Raw genomic sequence first — 19,768 nt, 5'->3', positions numbered from 1 at the left:
CACTATGGGGATATTAGTTATCCTAGCGGAACCATAAGGGTGCATTTTTTTTTCTATTTGGACACATTATGGAGGCTTTATTACTACAGGGGATACTATAGGGTCATTAGTACTACTGGAAAACTATAGGCAGGCATGATTACTTCTGGGGCATACTATGGTGAGCTTTATTATTACTAAGGGGGAACTTTAGGGGGTATTAGTACTACTGGGAGCACTATAAGGGGGCATATTAACTACTGGGGACACTGTAGGTCTTTAATACTACTGGGGGCATTATGGTGGGCTTTGTATCTACTGACAGGCACTGTGGTACACTATTACTACTGAGGGCACTATGGTGGGTTTATTACTACTGGCAGTCCTATTGGCAGCCATTATTACTTCTAGGGTGCACAATAAAACCATTATGTTGGGCTCCACTACTACTATGGCACTATAGGGGGAATTATTACTACTGGGGACATTATTATGGGCTTTATTACTACTGGAGGACTATAACGAACATGATTACTACTATGTGGACATTATTAATTCTGGGGCACTCTGGGAGAGAAGTATTACTATTAGTGGTACTTTTGGGAGCACAATTACTGGCATCCTGGTTCAGTATCAGCTTACAACAATTTTTTTTTTTTGGGGGGGGGGGGGGACACAAAGTTTATGGCATTATTACTGTCAGAGGCACTATTTGCTGCGTGTCCAGGAGACAGTGCTGAATGTAAGAGGCATGTATTGCTGCATTCTCCTGTATGTTTGGTAGTGCAGAATGTAATTTAAAAAATATTAGTTATCCATTATGGGTCCTAATGTGGTGTCTATACTCTGACAGAAAGTTGCTATTCTTTTTGTCAAATCTGAAGGAACAGCTCACAGTGCTTCGTACAGAGCTTATGACAGCGGCACAAGAATAGCCTTATTTTGTTAACATTAATCACTGTTCACTTCCTTGGGGGTACTCGGTACAAACTACTTGTCACTAGGGAGTACTTGGTGTGAAAAGGATGAAAACCACTGCTGTAACACTCTAGACAGTAATGGGGGTTTACGTAAAACTGCATACTGTGAGAGGGAAGCAGAGTCGGCACTATGGGATGAGTGACTGGCAGGAAACATTACAAGAGCCCATTCTGAAAGCAGACAAGGAAAAGCTCATATGTTGAGAACATGACAAGAACTTCGGCGTGGACTCTGCAGCAAAATCCTCATCGAAATGTGGTAATGTTCTGTATCTCTTACAAGTGAATATATATTTTTTCCTCTCTAAAAGCATACCCTTTGAAAAAAAGATTATTGCGGAAAGAATTTTTTTATAACAAGCATGCACAACAAGGATTCTGGAAGGAACCGCCACGGCTTAGACCGCTGAATAGAGTCAATCCTTGTGTGGATCTAAGGGCACATCTACAACATAAAACCAAGCGTCAGATTTCTGCCGCAGATTCTCTTCGGATATGGCATAGCCAAATTCTCAAATGTGAACATAGCCTCAAACGATACAGTTACAGGGACCTTACAAAGGGATGGAAAGACATTCAAATAATACAGGTTAGATTGTATACATAGGCTTTTCGAGTGTCTGATTGATAAATCTGCTTTTAAAAAAATTACTGAAACATAATTCAACTACATTATTTGCAAACAGCGCTGCTGGAATATCTCATGTCCCAAAAAAAACTGCAAGGCTAAATTACACACGTTCAGCATCTTCTTCCAGTAAGTTTGTTAGGAAAACATGATCTTTTAACAGGCAGCATTAAGGTTGCAAATGGATGGGAGAGACTAATGGAATCCATTTGTTTCAGCTAAAGATTTTCTGTCATCTCTGGAATTTCCCATCACCCTCCCATTTATGTTAACCCACTCGGAGAAGTCATATCATAACAACGTTCCTGCACTGAAGATACTTAACTTGTATAAAAATAAAATAAAAACACACCAAGGCCAAACTACTTTCTGGAGCTGGACAATAGGCAATTAAACACAATACTAAATGTAAAAATAAGTAACAATACAATACTGAATATAAAGTAAATAATACTAAGTGTAAAAAGAATTAACAACACAATACTAAATAAAAAAATAAGTAACTAGCGTTAAGCGAACTTCTGCGTACAAAGTTTGGGTTATCTTAAGAATTCCGTTACGGATTACGCTACCATGGACCATAACTTAGGGTCCATGGTAGCGGAATCCATAACGGAATTCTCAGATAACACGAACCTTGTACGCCGAACTTGAGAACAGGAGTTCGCTCATCCCTAGTAACAACACAATACTAAATGTAAAAATAAGCAACAACACAATACTAAAATGTAAATATCGGTAACAATACAATACTGAATATAAGAATAAATAATACTACGTAAGTGTAAAAAGAATTAACACTATACTAAATGTAAAAATAAGTAACAACACAATACTGAATGTAGAAATAAATACTACTAAGTGTAAAAAGAATTAAACAACACAATATCGTTATAACATAATAATATATGCAAAATAAAGAACATAAAACACAGCAACATTTGACATTTTTTGCTCCTATGAAACCTAAAACTGCCCTGATCTGAAAAGCCTATTTACTGCTAGAATCTAAGCAGAATAATGTTACAAATGTCCTGGGTTAACCCCTTGTCATTTATAGATAGCTTTATAATACAGTAAAACAGCATAATACTAAACCATTGATTCTGGTAATGCGCCCAGTGTTTCCTAGCTGCTCTGAAAACTGGGCACATATGGCATGCTTGTCACTCAGCAATGAACAGAGAGCCATATGTAGCGTGGGAGTCCTGATCACTACACGATATCTGAGAGCCCCCACTGCAATCCTTTCTTACTGTGGAATTCAGATATTTTTGTGTGTGTGTGTATATATATATATATATATATATATATATATATACGCACACACACGTGCATACATACACGTTTTACCAGTCATTTGGTAAAAATCATTCTAGATAGTCAATATGCAATACAGCATATGTATGTGATCATGCAGTACGGAAAAAGGAGCGGGAGCTGACAGATATGTCTGAGCCACAGTACTTTACCGACATTAAATTCCAGATATAAAAAGCTGTGGCGTGACATTAAATGCTCTAATATAGAACTATTCCCACCACCAAAATCATGCCCCCTTTTCCGAGCAGAACGATTCATGACCTAGGGACGAGTGTACATGTAAGTCTATTTTCACACTCTTATTTCATAGAATACATGCTGAATCAGTTTTACATTACAGAGGATGAAAAAACACCTACACAATGAAAGTTTGTTATAATTGTATCCATTTAGGTAATTCTGCGCACAGCAGGTGCAATGTATCAGCACGGCATTGTTCAATACAATGTGTACAATTGTAGTAAGCCTCGACTGTGTCATCATTCAGACTTATGGACTACATGAATATAACTGTCATACTGCCACGCTGGCCTTGTATGTTCATCTACTTGCGCACACTATGTATGTAATCACCAAAGTTGACAAAAATATAACTTCCAGTAAAAGGTGACACATTTAGTTCCCTGTCCCCTTATCGCTCATACTGTATTAGTCAATATTAATGCAGCACAAGTAAAGGGTCTGTTTCAGGACCTTCATGTCATTTAGCCTGCTTCTCCCAGGCAGAGCTTAAAGGGGTTGTCTCATCTGAGACATTGGTGGCATATCGCCAGGATATTCAACCAATGGCAGATAGGTGGATGTCCCACCTCTCCAAAATAGGACCCTCTAAGTGAGCGGAGAGCAGCTGTGCATGTGCACCCACCCTCCATTAATTTTTATGAGACTGGCATAAATAGCCGAGCGCTGGCTCGGCTATCTCCGGCAGTCCCACAGAAGTAAACAAAGTGGTGGTTGCGCTTGGGCAGTGCGCTCTTCATTAATTTCTATGCGACTTCCGAAAAAATAACGTTAGTGTGCTCAACTATTTTCGGAACTACCATAGAAATTAATAGAGAGCAGACCGAGCATATGTAGTGCGCTTTCCTTCACTTTTTAGGGGGCTGTTCTCAAGATAGGTGTAGGTTCCAGAGGTTGGACCTCCACATATCTGACATTGGTGGAATATCCTAACGATATGTCCCTAATGTCTCAGAGGAGACAACCCCCTTAAGGTGTAACTGTCATTTCGGTGATGTAGTGTAGGGACAGGGCTACATTTTTGTTATATACTTCATTAGGGAAAGATTTTTTTGTACTAGAAAACAGGGTGTAAAGAGTCTTCTTAGCAAAGCTCTAAGGCCTCTTTCAGACGGGCGTTGCGGGAAAATGTGCGGGTGCATTGCGGGAACACCCGCGATTTGTCTGCGCGAGTGCAAAACATTGTAATGTGGTTTGCACTCGCGTGAGAAAAATCGCGCGTGTTTGGTACCCAAACCCGAACTTCTTCACAGAAGTTCGGGCTTGGGATCGGTGTTCTGTAGATTGTATTATTTTCCCTTATAACATGGTTATAAGGGAAAATATTAGCATTCTGAATACAGAATGCATAGTTAAATAGCGCTGGAGGGGTTAAAAATAAAATTAAAATAATTTAACTCACCTTAATCCACTTGCTCGCGTAGTCGGCATCTCCTTCTGTCTTCATCTTAGCTGTGTGCAGTAACAGGACCTGTAGTGACGTCACTCCGGTCATCACATGATCCATCACCATGGTAAAAGATCATGTGATGGATCATGTGATGACTGTGACGTCACCAAAGGTCCTTGTTGCTACACAGAGCTAAGATCAAGACGAAATGAGATGCCGGGCTGCACGAGCAAGTGGATTAAGGGGAGTTAAATTATTTTTTTAACCCCTCCAGCGCTATTTTACTAGGCATTCTGTGATCAGAATGCTATTAATTTTCCCTTATAACCATGTTATAAGGGAAAATAATAATGATCGGGTCTCCATCCCGATCGTCTCCTAGCAACAGTGCGTGAAAATCGCACCGCATCCGCACTTGCTTGCGTTGGGGCCTGTGTTGCGTGAAAAACGCACAAAGAGGAGCATGCTGCGATTTTCATGCAACGCACAAGTGATGCATGAAAATCACCCCTCATGTGAACAACCCCATAGAAATGAATGGGTCGGGATTCAGTGCGGGTGCAATGCATTCAACTCACCCATCGCATCGGCGCGGAATACTCGCCCGTGTGAAAGGGGCCTAACAGTATTGCTAAGTAAGAGTCAGTCTTCAGTATTTTACTGAGCACTGAAGACCGTGTGTAACATACAGAGGTTTCCAATCCGCCTCTTGTCACTACCTCAATCCCTAATTATATACATGTGCACTTACTATCACTGCCCATCACCTGCCTATCTGACACAGGTGTCTTCAGCACTCAGTAGAACCGAATACTGAAGACAGGTTCTCCTGAAGACTATTCAAACCGGAATGGCAGTTACACTCGATAAAGCGTTTTCCTAACAAATTGTATAATTATTATTTATTTGAAAGCACTATTAATTCCATGACATTGTATATCAAGAGGGGGGTTACACCTACATAATAGAAAAAAATACAGTAAACAACAAACTATTGACTGGTACAGAGGGAGAGAGGACCCTGCCCACAAGAGCTCACAATCTTGCAAGTCCTCTATTAGTCAGAATTGTACAAGTTTAAAAACCACATGCCGCAGCACTGCAAACATGCCGTGAGGAGACAGAACAATAACTACAGCATGCTGCGCTTTTTGTCTAGCCGCCTCTTGGCTTGTTTGCCGTGCTGCGGCCGGACCTCCGCCCCGCCCCCATTATAGTGAATGGTGCCGGAGTGGACTTCCAGCAGCACGGTGGGCTAGCCTTAACACAGATCCAGCAGGCTCTTCCCCTGACGGAACAGCCTGCAGGACCCTGCTACTGCAAGTGTGAAAGTAGTCTTATTGTACTTGTTTTTTATATATATATATATATATATATATATATATATATATATATATATATATATATATAGCGCCATGTAATGAAGGGCACTTTAATAATAAATAATGATAATATATTATTGCTGATGGCATACCTAGCAAGTAAGAATTATTCGGTAATTATATATTTTTCTCTCACTATCCTGACTATACTGTACCTCTTGATGCCAGCTTCTCACTAATGAAAGTAATAAAACATATATACCATTCTATTAGTCGTGAACAGCCTGATATATGGGGTAAATGTGTTTCTGAAGTAGGAGATGCATTATTTCATGACTTTGTAAACCTATTGAGTACGGTAGTCAGAATACCTTAAAAAATTACGACCAACCCAACATTATTTTATTATATATTATCTATTTGTCCATTAAATGGGGGGGGGGGGGGGCATTTTTATGGGTGCTTGATATAGACTATACAACACCAGTTACCTTTTACAGAACTGCCTTTTAGCCATGCACATGACAAAGTACAATAAACCAAACTATAATGTGGACTTACAGTGGCACCAGCCCAAGTGACAGCACCAATGGAGTCTGAAGCACTTGCCATGACTGTGGGTGGCACAGATGGACAGTCCATCACAGGGCTTGAAATCCGGTCTTCCTGCACAGCTCCTGGCCAAAGCTTGCGCTTCGTCCACCTTGTCATTCTTCAGGCACTTATGGGCAGCTGTGGCTGTCATCTCTGCCTGGAAGCCTCTTCGGAGGCAGGAGAGATGTGCCGGGAGCTGGGTGAACACAGGATGCCTGAAACTGGAAGGAAATACTCTGTGAGTGCAAATCCATTGAGACAAGTCACACCACGGTGATACAGATTCACTGACGGGCAAAATACTAAGCCCATAGCAAACAGATAGTACTACTTTCTCATTCCCACTGTCACTAGAAGACATATTCCCCTCTCGCGCTGCACTAGGAGGCATCTCTTGGTAGACTTTTGAAGACACTTTCCTGCTCTAGAACCTTATTACTGAGAATGAAGGAAGAAGTCAGTATGAAGATATGGAAGACAGCAAGTAGTTGCCTAGTTTTATCCAATCCTCACAGTGACAACTGCTGTCAGCATACAACGCAAGAAGCAAAAATGACCCACTCTAGCAGAAGATATCTACACCATATACAACATGACCAAAAGCACAAAAAATCTATGAGAATCCTGGATTGAAATGAAGTTGTATTATATGTGGCACATAACTGGATCTTCGTAATGATTATTTTGTTTAGGTTTACAATTTATTCTGTCTTTGCTATAAAGAAAATTGTCTCTCATTCCTGGTGAGCTAGTGCTTATACACAGCAGCTAAACTGAACAAGCCGAGCTGCAGTAAAACGTTAGAAGAGGGACAAAAAGGTGAGAAGGCAGGAGGTGTCCTGCAGATAATGCATGAAGCTGCCGTTACTGATCATCGCTGTGCCCTACAGGAATAGAGAGAAGAGGCCAACTCTGAAGAAAGTACATAGCAAGTAAGGGTGATGGTGGCATCGTGGCTTCTGGTATAAAATGGAAAGAACAAGAGTCACCATCAATGCCCAATAGACCCCAATGATTAATAATGGGGCCTCTCCTGTTCTATCATAGAGTCCATTGTTTTGACAATAAAAAATAAATAAATAAAATGTTCTGTAATGCAGGTGTTAACAAAACCGTAAAGGGCTTGTCTCACTTCAGCAAGTGGCATTTATCATGTAGACAAAGTTAAAGAGGACCTTTCACCAGAATAAAACTTCTAAACTAACTATACAGGCATGTAGAGCGGCGCCCAGGGACACCCCTGCACTTACCGTTATACCTGGGCGCCGCTCCGTTCTCCCGTTCTCCCGACCTGCCGTCGGCTCATTCTCCCATGCTGCAGCGCTGGCCAATCACAGCGCTCAGCTCATAGCCTGAGAGAGAAAAAAGCTATGAGCTGAGCGCTGTGATTGGCCAGCGCTGCAGCATGGGAGAAGGAGGCGCCGGCAGGTTCCCCTGGGTGGAGCCTAACTGTGAAGATACCGGAGGCAATAACGGGAGAACGGAGCGGCGCCCAGGTATAACAGTAAGTGCAGGGGGGTCCCTGGGTGCCGCCTGTATAGTTACTTTAGAAGTTTTATTCTGGTGAAAGGTCCTCTTTAATACAAGGCACTTACTAATGTATTGCGATTGTCCATGTTGTCTTCCTTGCTGGCTTGATTCATTTTTCCATCTGCTCATATCCAGGGGTTGCGACCACCCTGCAATCCATCAGTGGTGGTCGTGCTTGCACAATATAGGAAAAGGACTATGCGCACTCCCACAGTCCTGGCCACCAGAGAGGCTGGAACTTTGTCCTATAGTGTGCAAGCACGACCACCACTGATGGATTCCAGGGTGGTCGTAACCCCTGGATATGAGCAGTGTATAATGTGATAGAAAAATGAATCCAGCCAGCGAAGGAGACATTATGGACAATCACAATACATTAGTAAGTGCCTTATATTAACTTTCTCTACATGATAAATGCCGTTTGCATTTCATTATTTATCTGCTCATCGTCACAACCGCAGCACTGAGCAGCGTAATTACATCTCAGCCGTCCCATTCACTTCTATAGGACGGCTCCTTCCTATTCAAGTGTATACTACAGAGCCGTCCTATAGAAGTGAATGGGACGTCCGAGATGTAATTACGCGGCTAAGTGCCGCGGTTGTGACGATGAGCAGATAAATAATGAAGAGAAGGCAGTGCTCGTACGAGTGCGGCCTTTTCTTCCAACAGCTGATCGGTGGGGGTGCTGGGAGTCGGAATCCCGCCAATCTGATATTGATTACCTATCCTGAAAATAGGTCATCAATAAAAGTAAAGTCGACTACCCCTTTAAGGGTAAAGCACTAAGCCAAACCTGTCAGTGACTTGTCTCCAGATCCATCACTGACTGTACAATAGACCTGATGGTCCCTTGTAACTTTCTATCCACTGAAATCACTGGATTTATGTGACGGCTGCAGTTTTGCCACAAGCTTACTAAGAACCGCAGCCAACCTCATGCCGCCATAGAGCCAGAACTACATTTAGGCCCCTAAAAATAATTCTGCCTGCATATCGGCACTAGGCTGTAACCATATCTGTCTGGGCAACGGGAACAGCAAGAAGTGGGTGACAACCCAGGACTTCGAGAGAACTGCCTTCAACGTTACCTAGCAACCACACACCGCGCTATGAGGCAGGCTAGATATACATAGGTAAGTTCATTAACCTATTCTTTATATAACTCAGAAAATAAGACCTGACGAGCAGTCACCCACTACGAGACCATTGATTATTAGATTCCTGTCACATAAGGCTATTTTTACACTAGCGGCACGGACCTGTCGGATCCGTCCTGCCTCTAGTGAACGTGTGCCCCCGGACTGCCGCTCCGTCCCAATTGACTATAATGGGGGCAGAGTTCCGGCGGAGGCACAGCGAGAGGCTGCCGGAATAAAACTAGGACATGTCAGACATTTACTCCGGCAGCCTCTGGGGACAGAGGGGCAGTCCGGGGGCACACGTTCACTAGCGGCAGGACGGATCCAACAGGCTGTTCCCCTGACGGAACAGCCTGCCGGAGGTTCGTGCCGCTAGTGTGAAGACGTGATAGCCAATTTTATATCATACAAGTTAAATAAACCAACTAGTAAAGACCAAGGGAGGGATTTATCAAACTGGTGTAAAGTAGAACTGGCTTAGTTGCCCATAGCAACCAGATTCAACCATTCAGTTTCCACCCACATTTTGGGTGATTTGATTGCAGATCTATCGTTCACTTATGAGAACTGCTGTGAATTTGTCTGGAGTTGTGGACCTTAGGGTCAGTTCTGTTTCTTTTCAACATGGCAGCCTATGGATGAGGTATGCACTGTATGGTATACGTCAGGAGATTTGTCTGATATATGTGCTGAACAATGACAATTAGGGCCCTTTCACACAAGCGAGTATTCAGCGCGGGTGCAATTCGTAATGCTTTCTGCTAGAGTGGGGCATTGCACCCCACCGAATCCGGACCCATTCATTTCAATAGGGCTGTGTACATGAGCGTTGGTTTTCACGCATCACTTGTGTGAAAAAAATATAATCGCAGCATGTTCTATATTCTGCGATTTTCACGCAACGCTGGCCCAATAGAAGTGAATGGGGCTGTGCAAAACGCATTAAAACGCATTACACCCGCGCAATAAAAACTGAACGCGATCGCAGACAAAACTAAATGAACTTGCTTGCAAAATCGCACATTTTTTCACTGATCGCATCTGCAACGCATCTGGACCTATTCCACTCACCTACAAGGAGAACGGAGCAGAGAAAGTGGAGGAGGGCGCACTGCGCATGCGCAGCCGCCCTCCATTCATTTCTATGGAGCCGCAGAAAATAGCTGAGCGCTGGCTCGGCTATTTCCGTCAGCCCCATAGAAATAAATGGGAGCGGTGGCCGCGCATGCGTGGAGCGCTCCCATTCACTTCAATGGGAGAGACGGGGAGCTGCGACCGGTGGTGGACGGACCCCGGGGTCCTCCAGCCACAACTCTCCCCGGCTCCGTTCTCCTTGTAGGTGCGGGTCCCAGAGGTGGGACCCGCACCTTTCAGACAATGGGGGCATATCCTAGAGATATGCCCCCATTGTCTAAGATGGGATAACCCCTTTAAAGGGTTTTCCAGGCTCCCGATTCTGATGACATATCCAATCAGTGAGGGTCCGACACCCCGTACCCCCATCCATCAGCCATTACCTGCAGCTTCCAGCACTGGAACCAGCAAGCACAGCTCAGCTCAAAATGTGGTGGCTGTGTCAGGTGACTGCAGCTCATGAAGTGAATGGCGACGGACTGCAGTAACCAGAACGGCCACTACATTTTGAGCGGAGCTGTTCCCTTAAAAGCGCTGGTTCCAGCTAGGCTTGAGCAAATCGAGTTTCGGATCATAGATCCAAAGTCTATTCGTTCAAAAACATTGTTTTTAATGCTGTTTCTGTACAGCATTCAAATGTATTGGCTCGTATTGCCCGAAGTCGAACGAGTATTAAAAACTACGTTTTTGAACGAATAGATTTCGGATCTATGATCCGAAGCTTCATTCACTCAAGCCCGGAGCAGGTAATGGCTGAAGGTTGGGAGTGCTGCGTGACAGACCCTCACTGATCAGATATTAATGACCTGACCCGAGACGCCTGGAAAACCCCTTTAAAATAGGGTCAGTTGACTATTAGGCCTGTGCTTCTAGGGGCGAAGACTTTCGTACATACACCACAATTTTATTACTGCTGGATCTGTACAGAATTAGAAAATAAAACTCTGTACGCCCTCATATGTAATCGAATGCATACAGAAGTACAGCAGCCGGATCCTGCACCTGGAGCGCAGCCCTGATACAACTCTGTACACAGCCATGTGCATGATCCTTTATTATCTACAGCAGTTGTTTCCAGGCTACTGAAAAAGTCATTTTAAAAGGGTTTATCAAGACTTTTAAAAAGATGACCAATACTCAGGATAGGTCATCAGTATCTGATCGGCAGGGTCCAACATCCAGGACCCCACCGATCAGCTGTATGAGAAGGCACCGATGCTCCTGTGAGCCCCGCAGCCTTTTCCTTGCTCACCAAGCACAGCGCCGTACACTGTATAGCTCACCCCCATTCACTGCGTCCAGGCCACATGAACGTGTCGTCACGTTTCTGAGGTATCCATGAGTCTGATGGAGCCTGCACGGCCGTTCAGAGCTGTACTGTGCATGAGCCCTAAGGGGGTCTCCCATACTCTGATGTGGCTGTCTCTGCAGCATGTGCTTACATCTTTACCAACCCCATTCAGACATGTAGAACAGTCACAGAAATGTCTGCAACAAATCTGCTGCATGTGAACATTCCCTAAATAAGTTGAACCAAATTAGGCCATACATGATGATCTAAACCGATTGAGGGGGTTCAATTTCCACCTCACAGAGATGGCACATTGCTAGTATATGCCACCACTTTATGACTGAGGAAGTCAGAGTGCCGAATCAGAGCTGTGGCCGTTCACAGGATCAGTGGGTTCCCAAAGGTCGGACCCCGCCGAACATAAAGAAAAATGCCATCACTTTATGAGGTGGGGCCACCCCTATAATAAGTTGAAGAGGAGCTGTCCCCTCTCCTGACATATGTAAACCTAAAGTGTCGTTCAACAACAAATGGATGCCCAATATATTAAAAAAATATATTTTATTTCATAATAATAGACAATACATGATATACAGAATATTAGGGATAACAAAAAAGAAATTTAAAGAGTCAGCAGAAAAACTCCGGATGCCGCAGTCCCCCGGCCGGTGTCTCTATAACCCACCACAAGATGGAACACATGTAGGGCATGTATAAAATACGCAATGTGGTCATTCACAGAAAGGAAGCGGTTATGTAATATATAAACCCTAGAAAGTAATACTACCTGTGATCATCACCTGAGTGCGTAGCTGCAGGATGAGGCTCGAGCGCTGGATCCTAATATATCACAGATAAGGACATGGACAAAAAGTAATGCCCATATGGGATACTCAAAATAAATACATAAATGAGACCCCATAAACCAGACTTACTAGAGAGCTGTAAGCAAAAAACTCAACCATAGGTATCAGATGGAAAATCACAGCATACCCTGAGACATGGTGGAGGGCAGAGACAACAGGCACAGGACAGGCTAAGGACCCCGACGTGCGTTTCGCCTCAGCTTCGTCAGGAGCTCTCCTGACATGTCTGTATTAGTAATTACTTGCATTCCCAAACCCTGCCCATGTTAGTCTACTTTCACACTGGCGTTTTGGCTTTCCGTTTGTGAGATTTGTTCAGGGCTCTCACAAGCGGTCCAAAACGGATCAGTTTTGCCCTAATGCATTCTGAATTGATCCGCTCAGAATGCATCAGTTTGCCTCCGTTCCGTCTCCATTCCGTTCTAGAGGCGGACACCAAAACGCTGCCTGCAGTGTTTTGGTGTCCGTCTGACGAAACTGAGCCAAACGGATCCGTCCTGACACACAATGCAAGTCAATGGGGACGGATCCGTTTTCACTGATACAATCTGGCACAGTAGAAAACGGATCCGTCCTCCATTGACTTTCACTGGTGTTCAAGACAGATTTGTTTTGGCTATGTTAAAGATAATACAAACGGATCCGTACTGAACGGATGCAGACGGATGTATTATCTGAACGGATCCGTCTGTGAAGATCCATGACTGATCCACACCAAATGCGAAAGTAGCCTAAGAACAATTCTGGGTAGTGTCAGTCCCCTGTTATTTCTACTAAAAGTTTATTAATTAATTGTCAGCAGTTTGTAGTAAAGGTACAGATGGGTGTTACCAGTTGGGAATGTGTTCCACAGTCTGACACTACCAGCACAGAATTGTTATTACAGGGGGAATTCAAGGAGTTACTGAAAATGACATGTCAGGAGAGTAAAGGGGTTGTCCAGGCTTTTTCTATTGATGACCTATCCTCAGGATAGGTCATCAGTATCAGACCGGCGGGGGTCAGACACAGGCACCTCCGACGATCAGCCGCATGAGAAGACAGCGCGCGCAGTGCGCACGTGCCGTCTCCCTTCTTTCTTCCTGTCCGCTGCTGCTGTCTATGGACAGAAGAGGTGAACAGGAATAGAGACGGGAGACGGCAAGTGCGCACCATCTCCTCAAACAGCTGATCAGTGGAGGTGCCTGGTGTCCAACCCCTGCTTCATCTGATACCAATGACCTATCCTGAGGGTAGGTCATCAATAGAAAAAGCCTGGACAGCCCCTTTAAGACCCTCATGGATCCCGATATACAGTGTATATAAGCGTCGTAGTGCTTCCGTGGCCTTCTGCTCCGTATCTTCCGGAATGCGGACTCATTTAAGTGAATGGGTCTGCACCAGTGATACGGTGTGCACACGGCTGGTGCCCATATACTGCGGACCCACTGTTTGCGGGCATGGGCGGCACCCGTTCCTGTGCATGAGCCCTTAGGCCTAGTTCACACGAACGTTTTTTTTGCGGGTGTACGGGCCGTTTTTTTGTGTTCCGTATACGGAACCATTCATTTCAATGGTTCCGCAAAAAAAACTGAATGTGTTCCGTATGCCTTCCGTTTCCAGTTTTTCCGTTCCGTTGAAAGATAGAGCTTGTCCTATATTTGGCCGTAAATCACGGGTCGTGGCTCCATTCAAGTCAATGGATCCGCAAAAAAAACGGAACACATACGGAAATGCATCCGTATGTCTTCCGTTTCCGTTCCGTTTTTTCTGAACCATCTATTGAAAATGTTATGGCCAGCCCAATTTTTCCTATGTAATTACTGTAAACTGTACATGGCATACGGAAAAACGGAACGGAACAACGGAACGGAAACGGAAACACAACGGAACTCAAAAACGGAACAACTGGATCCGTGAAAAACAGGACCGCAAAAAACTATAAAAGCCATACGTTCGTGTGAACTAGGCCTTACATGCAGATTTCTCCTGTGGATTTGTCTCTCTCAGGGTTCACCCTACACAGCGATATTCAAGCATGAACTGACATTCCGCAAATCTGCAATCTTTCCTATACAGTCAGCAGCCAGGTAACGCTTTGCAATTGTCAAATAAAAGTTGCACCTACAACCTCAAAAAAATAAAAATTCTAAAATTTCTAAACACCCATCAGACTCACCGCCCTGAGACAGTATACAACACTTCATAGATTTTTTGCAGAAATGTAATTACTCTGAATAAGGAGCGTGGAAAGCCACTCACATGCATGCCATGGATTTGTTTAGATTTCTGCAAAAATCTGCCAAGTGTGAACATGCCCTAAGGCAACAAACCCTTATGCGCCAGCCTCATGCACAAACCATGCCCGTCTCAGTCAGTTCAGGAGAATTAGACAGCGCCCAACTAGACAATGCTAACACCGACGTCCCTCAAAAACCTTCCGGAAAACTTTCATCATCTGATCGGTGGGAGGCAGGGTCTCCACTACAATATCTTTTTGGAATGGTGGAGATCTGGAGGTTGGTGCTCACACCGATGCCCTACACGAGCAAGTCTCTGTGCTTGTTTCTAGTAGACGGGCATGTATGTCTGCGGATTCTATCAGTCCACTTGGGCGCTGACCTAGACAACTCTGACATGTGAAGAACTGAGGAACCAAGAATCATTTTTTATGATGGTCCAAATCTTTCGGCCAACGGACCAGATTCCTACAGATTATAACTATAAATGTGTGTTGGTAAAGGCGCCAATTCTGAGGCTGAAGATCAGACAAAGGATGCCCACAGCACCTACAGCCGGGGGTAGACCCCACTAGCCCCAGGTCTGTCCAGGGGGCAATGAATCTCTGAATGCTTCCAAAACCAAAAACCAGAAGTATAAGCAAAAGCAGCAAACACAAGTAAAAGGGAAGGCTCCCTACATAACGCCAGCCCATAGGCTGCTAACGCCCTGACTCGGGTCACCCACAACACGCTTCCTTACAGTTGCGTAATTAGAGGGCAGACACAATCCCATAATCAGCCGCGGATTGTCACAAGCAGATGCCCGTGCAGAACACATCCAGCCCTGTGCATCGCTCGCTGACCCTAAATGTAGGAGAGAACAATGGAGAGCAGTGGGCACCCTCCATCCACCCATTGTACTGCCCAGAGACGCTTCCCTACCCATGGGCACACCAGATCCGCCCGCTGCACACAAGTATGGTCTAATCCGGCTGTAGAGGAATGACAATTATTAACTCTTAATGGTCCTGCAGGGTTATTTTAGAGTTCCAAATTCCCAGCAAGTCCCATAAACAGACTGGCGGTAATGATATAAGGGATCTGTACACATCTGATGATTGCCCACCAGTCAGGACCAGTCCGCCCATCACAGATTCACAGCACAAAATTCTAACACCCTAAAATAAATCATAGGATTCATGGACTGATGATTGTGGATCCACAGACACCATGACTGGGGGCCACACAAATACACAAGTCACACATAAAGCTGAGGACTGTGCAGGGAATACACAAAGTGACCCAACTCTCACCGGTATCACCCGGACGGGTGTGGGGGCGCCGGGTGAGGCAGGACATCCATGGCCAGAAAGCTCCTCTGATTCCCCAGGGTGCGCTCAACTTCCCAGCACTGGGATCTCTCAGCCACAGTGTGCTCCGGCTCTACGGCACAGGCAGCGGTGCATCCCCGGTGCAGGGCAGTCCTCCTCCCGCTATGTGTGACAGCACCGAGGACAATAGCGGCGGACACCGTCTCTCCACACCGGCCACTCACCAATGAAGTTCCGGCCGCTCCTCTCTCTGTACCCAGCTCAGTGTGTGGAAGGGGGACGGCACTGCGCATGCGCCACATCCCCTCCTCAGACAAAAAAGTGACAGCAGCCAGCTGAGGAGAGTGACGGGCACAGAGCGCTGGCGACTGTCACACGTGTGTACACAGTCCTATAGACATACATGGAGACTGACACACGTGTGTACACACAGTCCTATAGAAATACATGGAGACTGACACACGTGTGTACACCCAGTACTATAGAAATACATGGAGACTGTCACACGTGTGTACACACAGTCCTATAGAAATACATGGAGACTGTCACACGTGTGTACACACAGTCCTATATACAAATACATGGAGACTGTCACACGTGTGTACACACAATCCTATATACAAATACTTGGAGACTGACACATGTGTACACACAGTCCTATATACAAATACATGGAGACTGTCACACGTGTGTACACACAATCCTATATACAAATACATGGAGACTGTCACACGTGTGTACACACAGTCCTATATACAAATACTTGGAGACTGACACACATGTGTACACAGTCCTATAGAAATACATGGAGACTGTCACACGTGTGTACACACAGTCCTATAGAAATACATGGAGACTGTCAAATGTGTGTACAAACAGTCCTATACAAATACATGGAGACTGTCACACGTGTGTACATACAGTCCTATAAAAATACTTGGAGACTGACACGTGTGTACACACAGTCCAAAATACATGGAGACTGTCACACGTGTGTACACACAGTCCTAAAGAAATTCATGGAGACTGTCACACATGTGTACACACAGTCCTATAGAAATACATGGAGACTGTCATGTGTGTACACAGTCCTATATACAAATACTTGGAGACTGACAAACGTGTGTACACACAGTCCTATATACAAATACATGGAGACTGTCACACGTGTACACACAGTCCTATATACAAATACATGGAGACTGCCACACGTGTGTACACACAGTCCTATATACAAATACATGGAGACTATCACACGTGTGTACACACAGTCCTATAGAAATACATGGAGACTGTCACATGTGTGTACACACAGTCCTATAGAAATACATGGAGACTGTCACACGTGTGTACACACAGTCCTATATACAAATACATGGAGACTGTCACACGTGTACACACAGTTCTATAGAAATACATGGAGACTGATACACATGTACACACAGTCCTATACACACTGATACACAAATACATAGAGCATGACACACTTATGTACACACAGACTAAAGAAATGTACACACTGATATCCATACACAAAGACTGAAACACACATACACGCTCATATACTTCTCCTGGTTTTGGCTTCCAGTACGGCATTAGGAAACCTGACCGCATTTCCGTACCCGTACATTAATAGGCACAGACCGACACACGTGTACAAGCTGGGGGTCATTTATGGACACTTTTACTCCAGGTTCAGAGTAGTTTTTCAATCCAGGTGCACTGACTGACGTAGGTGCACCTAATGTATAATGTGGAGCAGTGAGCACGCCTCGTCATAACTCCGGTGTATCCGCTGGCAGCACAGGGGGGAATAATGACCAGTGTAAAAAGCTGGTCTTAATAAATGACCCCCACTAGATACTAATATACATATACACAGATGTCTGTGTACACTGATACACACATACTGCATACAAACACAGACTACCTCATATACAGTTATACACATAGATATATGCACTATAAGGACAAAGGTATTGGGACACACGTCTTAAAGGGGATGTCCCACGGAAAATATTTAAACCAGCACCTGGATCTGAATACTTTTGTAATTGCATGTGATCAAACATTTATTATAGCCACGGAGTTATTCAATGAAATCTGTTTAGCTCCACCTGCTGTTTGTTCTTTGTCTTATTTCTCTGTCCACCCCACTAAGGTGGACACACATGCCCCGTTCCATCCTATAACTGCCTGCTGAGCGCTGCAGCAGAGATAGCTTCCTGGGCTACCAGCTTGGTATAACGCCAACAGAGCAATGAATGGGGAGATCTCTGGACCCATGTGAGGTACAGGGCTGGTTCTGGCGTTGCTAGAAAGAGGTTGTCATGTACTATGTGATGTCTGATATTTTTACATTAATCATGGGATAACCCCTTTAATCATTGAATTCAGATTTCTTTCAGTCCCGTTGCCGCAGGTGTAAAAAAAGAACACAGAAGACTTCGTTCCACCCACCTTTACAAAGACGCGGTCCAGAATTAGAGGGGGGTTAATCACCCAGCTTTGCTGGGGGACAATTGTGGTTTTACTGATGGCTTAATAGGTTATTTATTAATTCATTAATTATTTATGATTGAAGTTTGTTATGTGAATTAACCATTAATAAAGGATCGCCGCCATTTTGCACCATATTCCGTTTTTTTAAATTATTTTAGGTTAAGTCTTAGATACAATCTTTGCTCATATGGCACCATGGCTCATTTTAAAGAGCTAGCTAAACTCTAGTGTAGATTCCACCATTAACTGTGAGAGGTAAAGTGGGACCCACAGCAACTCAGCACAGCAGCTATAATTACAGAGTAGGGTCACCGAGTGCTAAGGCGCATAGTGCACCAACGTTGCCAGTGCCCTGTTGACCCAATAACTGCAGAGCTTCAAACCTCCTCTGGCATTAACATCAGCACAAAAACTGTGCCCCGGGAGCTTCACAACATTGGGTTTCCATGGCTGAGCAGCTGCATACAAAAAAATAATAAAATCACTGAAAAAAAAGTAAGATAGAAACATCCTGCACGGTATAAATAAATGTGAGGATGTCCCTGGCCACATTCACAAAAGCAAAAAAATAAAAATCACAGAAAAAAATATAATAATGGACTAGCAAAATAGATGCAAGCACTATATATGGACAAAGTCCTCACTCTGATGTAATAAAATCTGAGACACTTAGCCAATATATTTTGATCAAAACACATCTGAGCCCACCTACCTGAGGTGGTCACAGGTCAGGCGGGTCCTATGCTAAACCTACCTAAGCCGTTGGCTTCTATGTTCGGGAGCGCAGACGCCGCACATATGGTGTGCTGCTCCTAGTCACCTCCATGTGCATCAAGCAACCGATGGGAGGAGAAGCAAGCACACCCATAGGCACCACCTAATCAAGGTTCTCTATTAGATAGGAAGGGTAAAAGTGCAGAGGAATGCTACTCCCAAGATAAAATAGGAGAGCATTCACACTTGAAGGTGCCACTCCCCCAAACATATAGTACATAATAGACAAAAAAATCACAGGAAAAACAAAGATAAAAACATCCTACACGGTATGATATATATATATATGCGGATGTCCCTGACCACATTCACGAAAAAAATCACAGAAAAAAAGATAATAATGCACTGCCTTACATCACCAAGCACAATGCCAAGCTTCTGATGGAGTGGTGTAAAGCACCCACCCACTGGACTATGAGGCAGTGGAAACAAGTTCTCTGGAGTGAAGACCACGCTTCTCTATCTGGCAGTTTCCTAGACGAATCTGGGTTTTGCAAAAACCAGGAGGACATTACTAGCCTAACTGCAATATGCCAACTGT

At 44.3% G+C, this 19,768-nt stretch overlaps 1 protein-coding gene across 2 annotated transcripts in view; it reads right to left on the bottom strand.

Annotated features, from left to right (window-relative positions):
* Positions 1-16,216, bottom strand: part of C8H3orf70 (chromosome 8 C3orf70 homolog) — a 102,165-nt gene extending 85,949 nt beyond the window's left edge. Inside the window, exons 1-2 of one of the 2 annotated variants that reach the window (XM_044303262.1) lie at positions 16,176-16,216; positions 6,424-6,677 (exon numbers count right to left, since the gene is read on the bottom strand). In XM_044303262.1, the coding sequence (XP_044159197.1) occupies positions 6,424-6,607 (184 nt within the window). In that variant the 5' untranslated portion in view covers positions 6,608-6,677; positions 16,176-16,216. The other variant, XM_044303261.1, reaches the window with a different exon arrangement.
* Between the last annotated feature and the right edge of the window lie 3,552 nt (positions 16,217-19,768).

Source organism: Bufo gargarizans, chromosome 8, assembly GCF_014858855.1.
Source record: "Bufo gargarizans isolate SCDJY-AF-19 chromosome 8, ASM1485885v1, whole genome shotgun sequence".
NCBI lineage: Eukaryota > Metazoa > Chordata > Amphibia > Anura > Bufonidae > Bufo > Bufo gargarizans.
The sequence above is the reverse complement of the archived record's forward strand: the minus strand, read 5'-3'. Positions and strand labels throughout refer to the sequence as shown.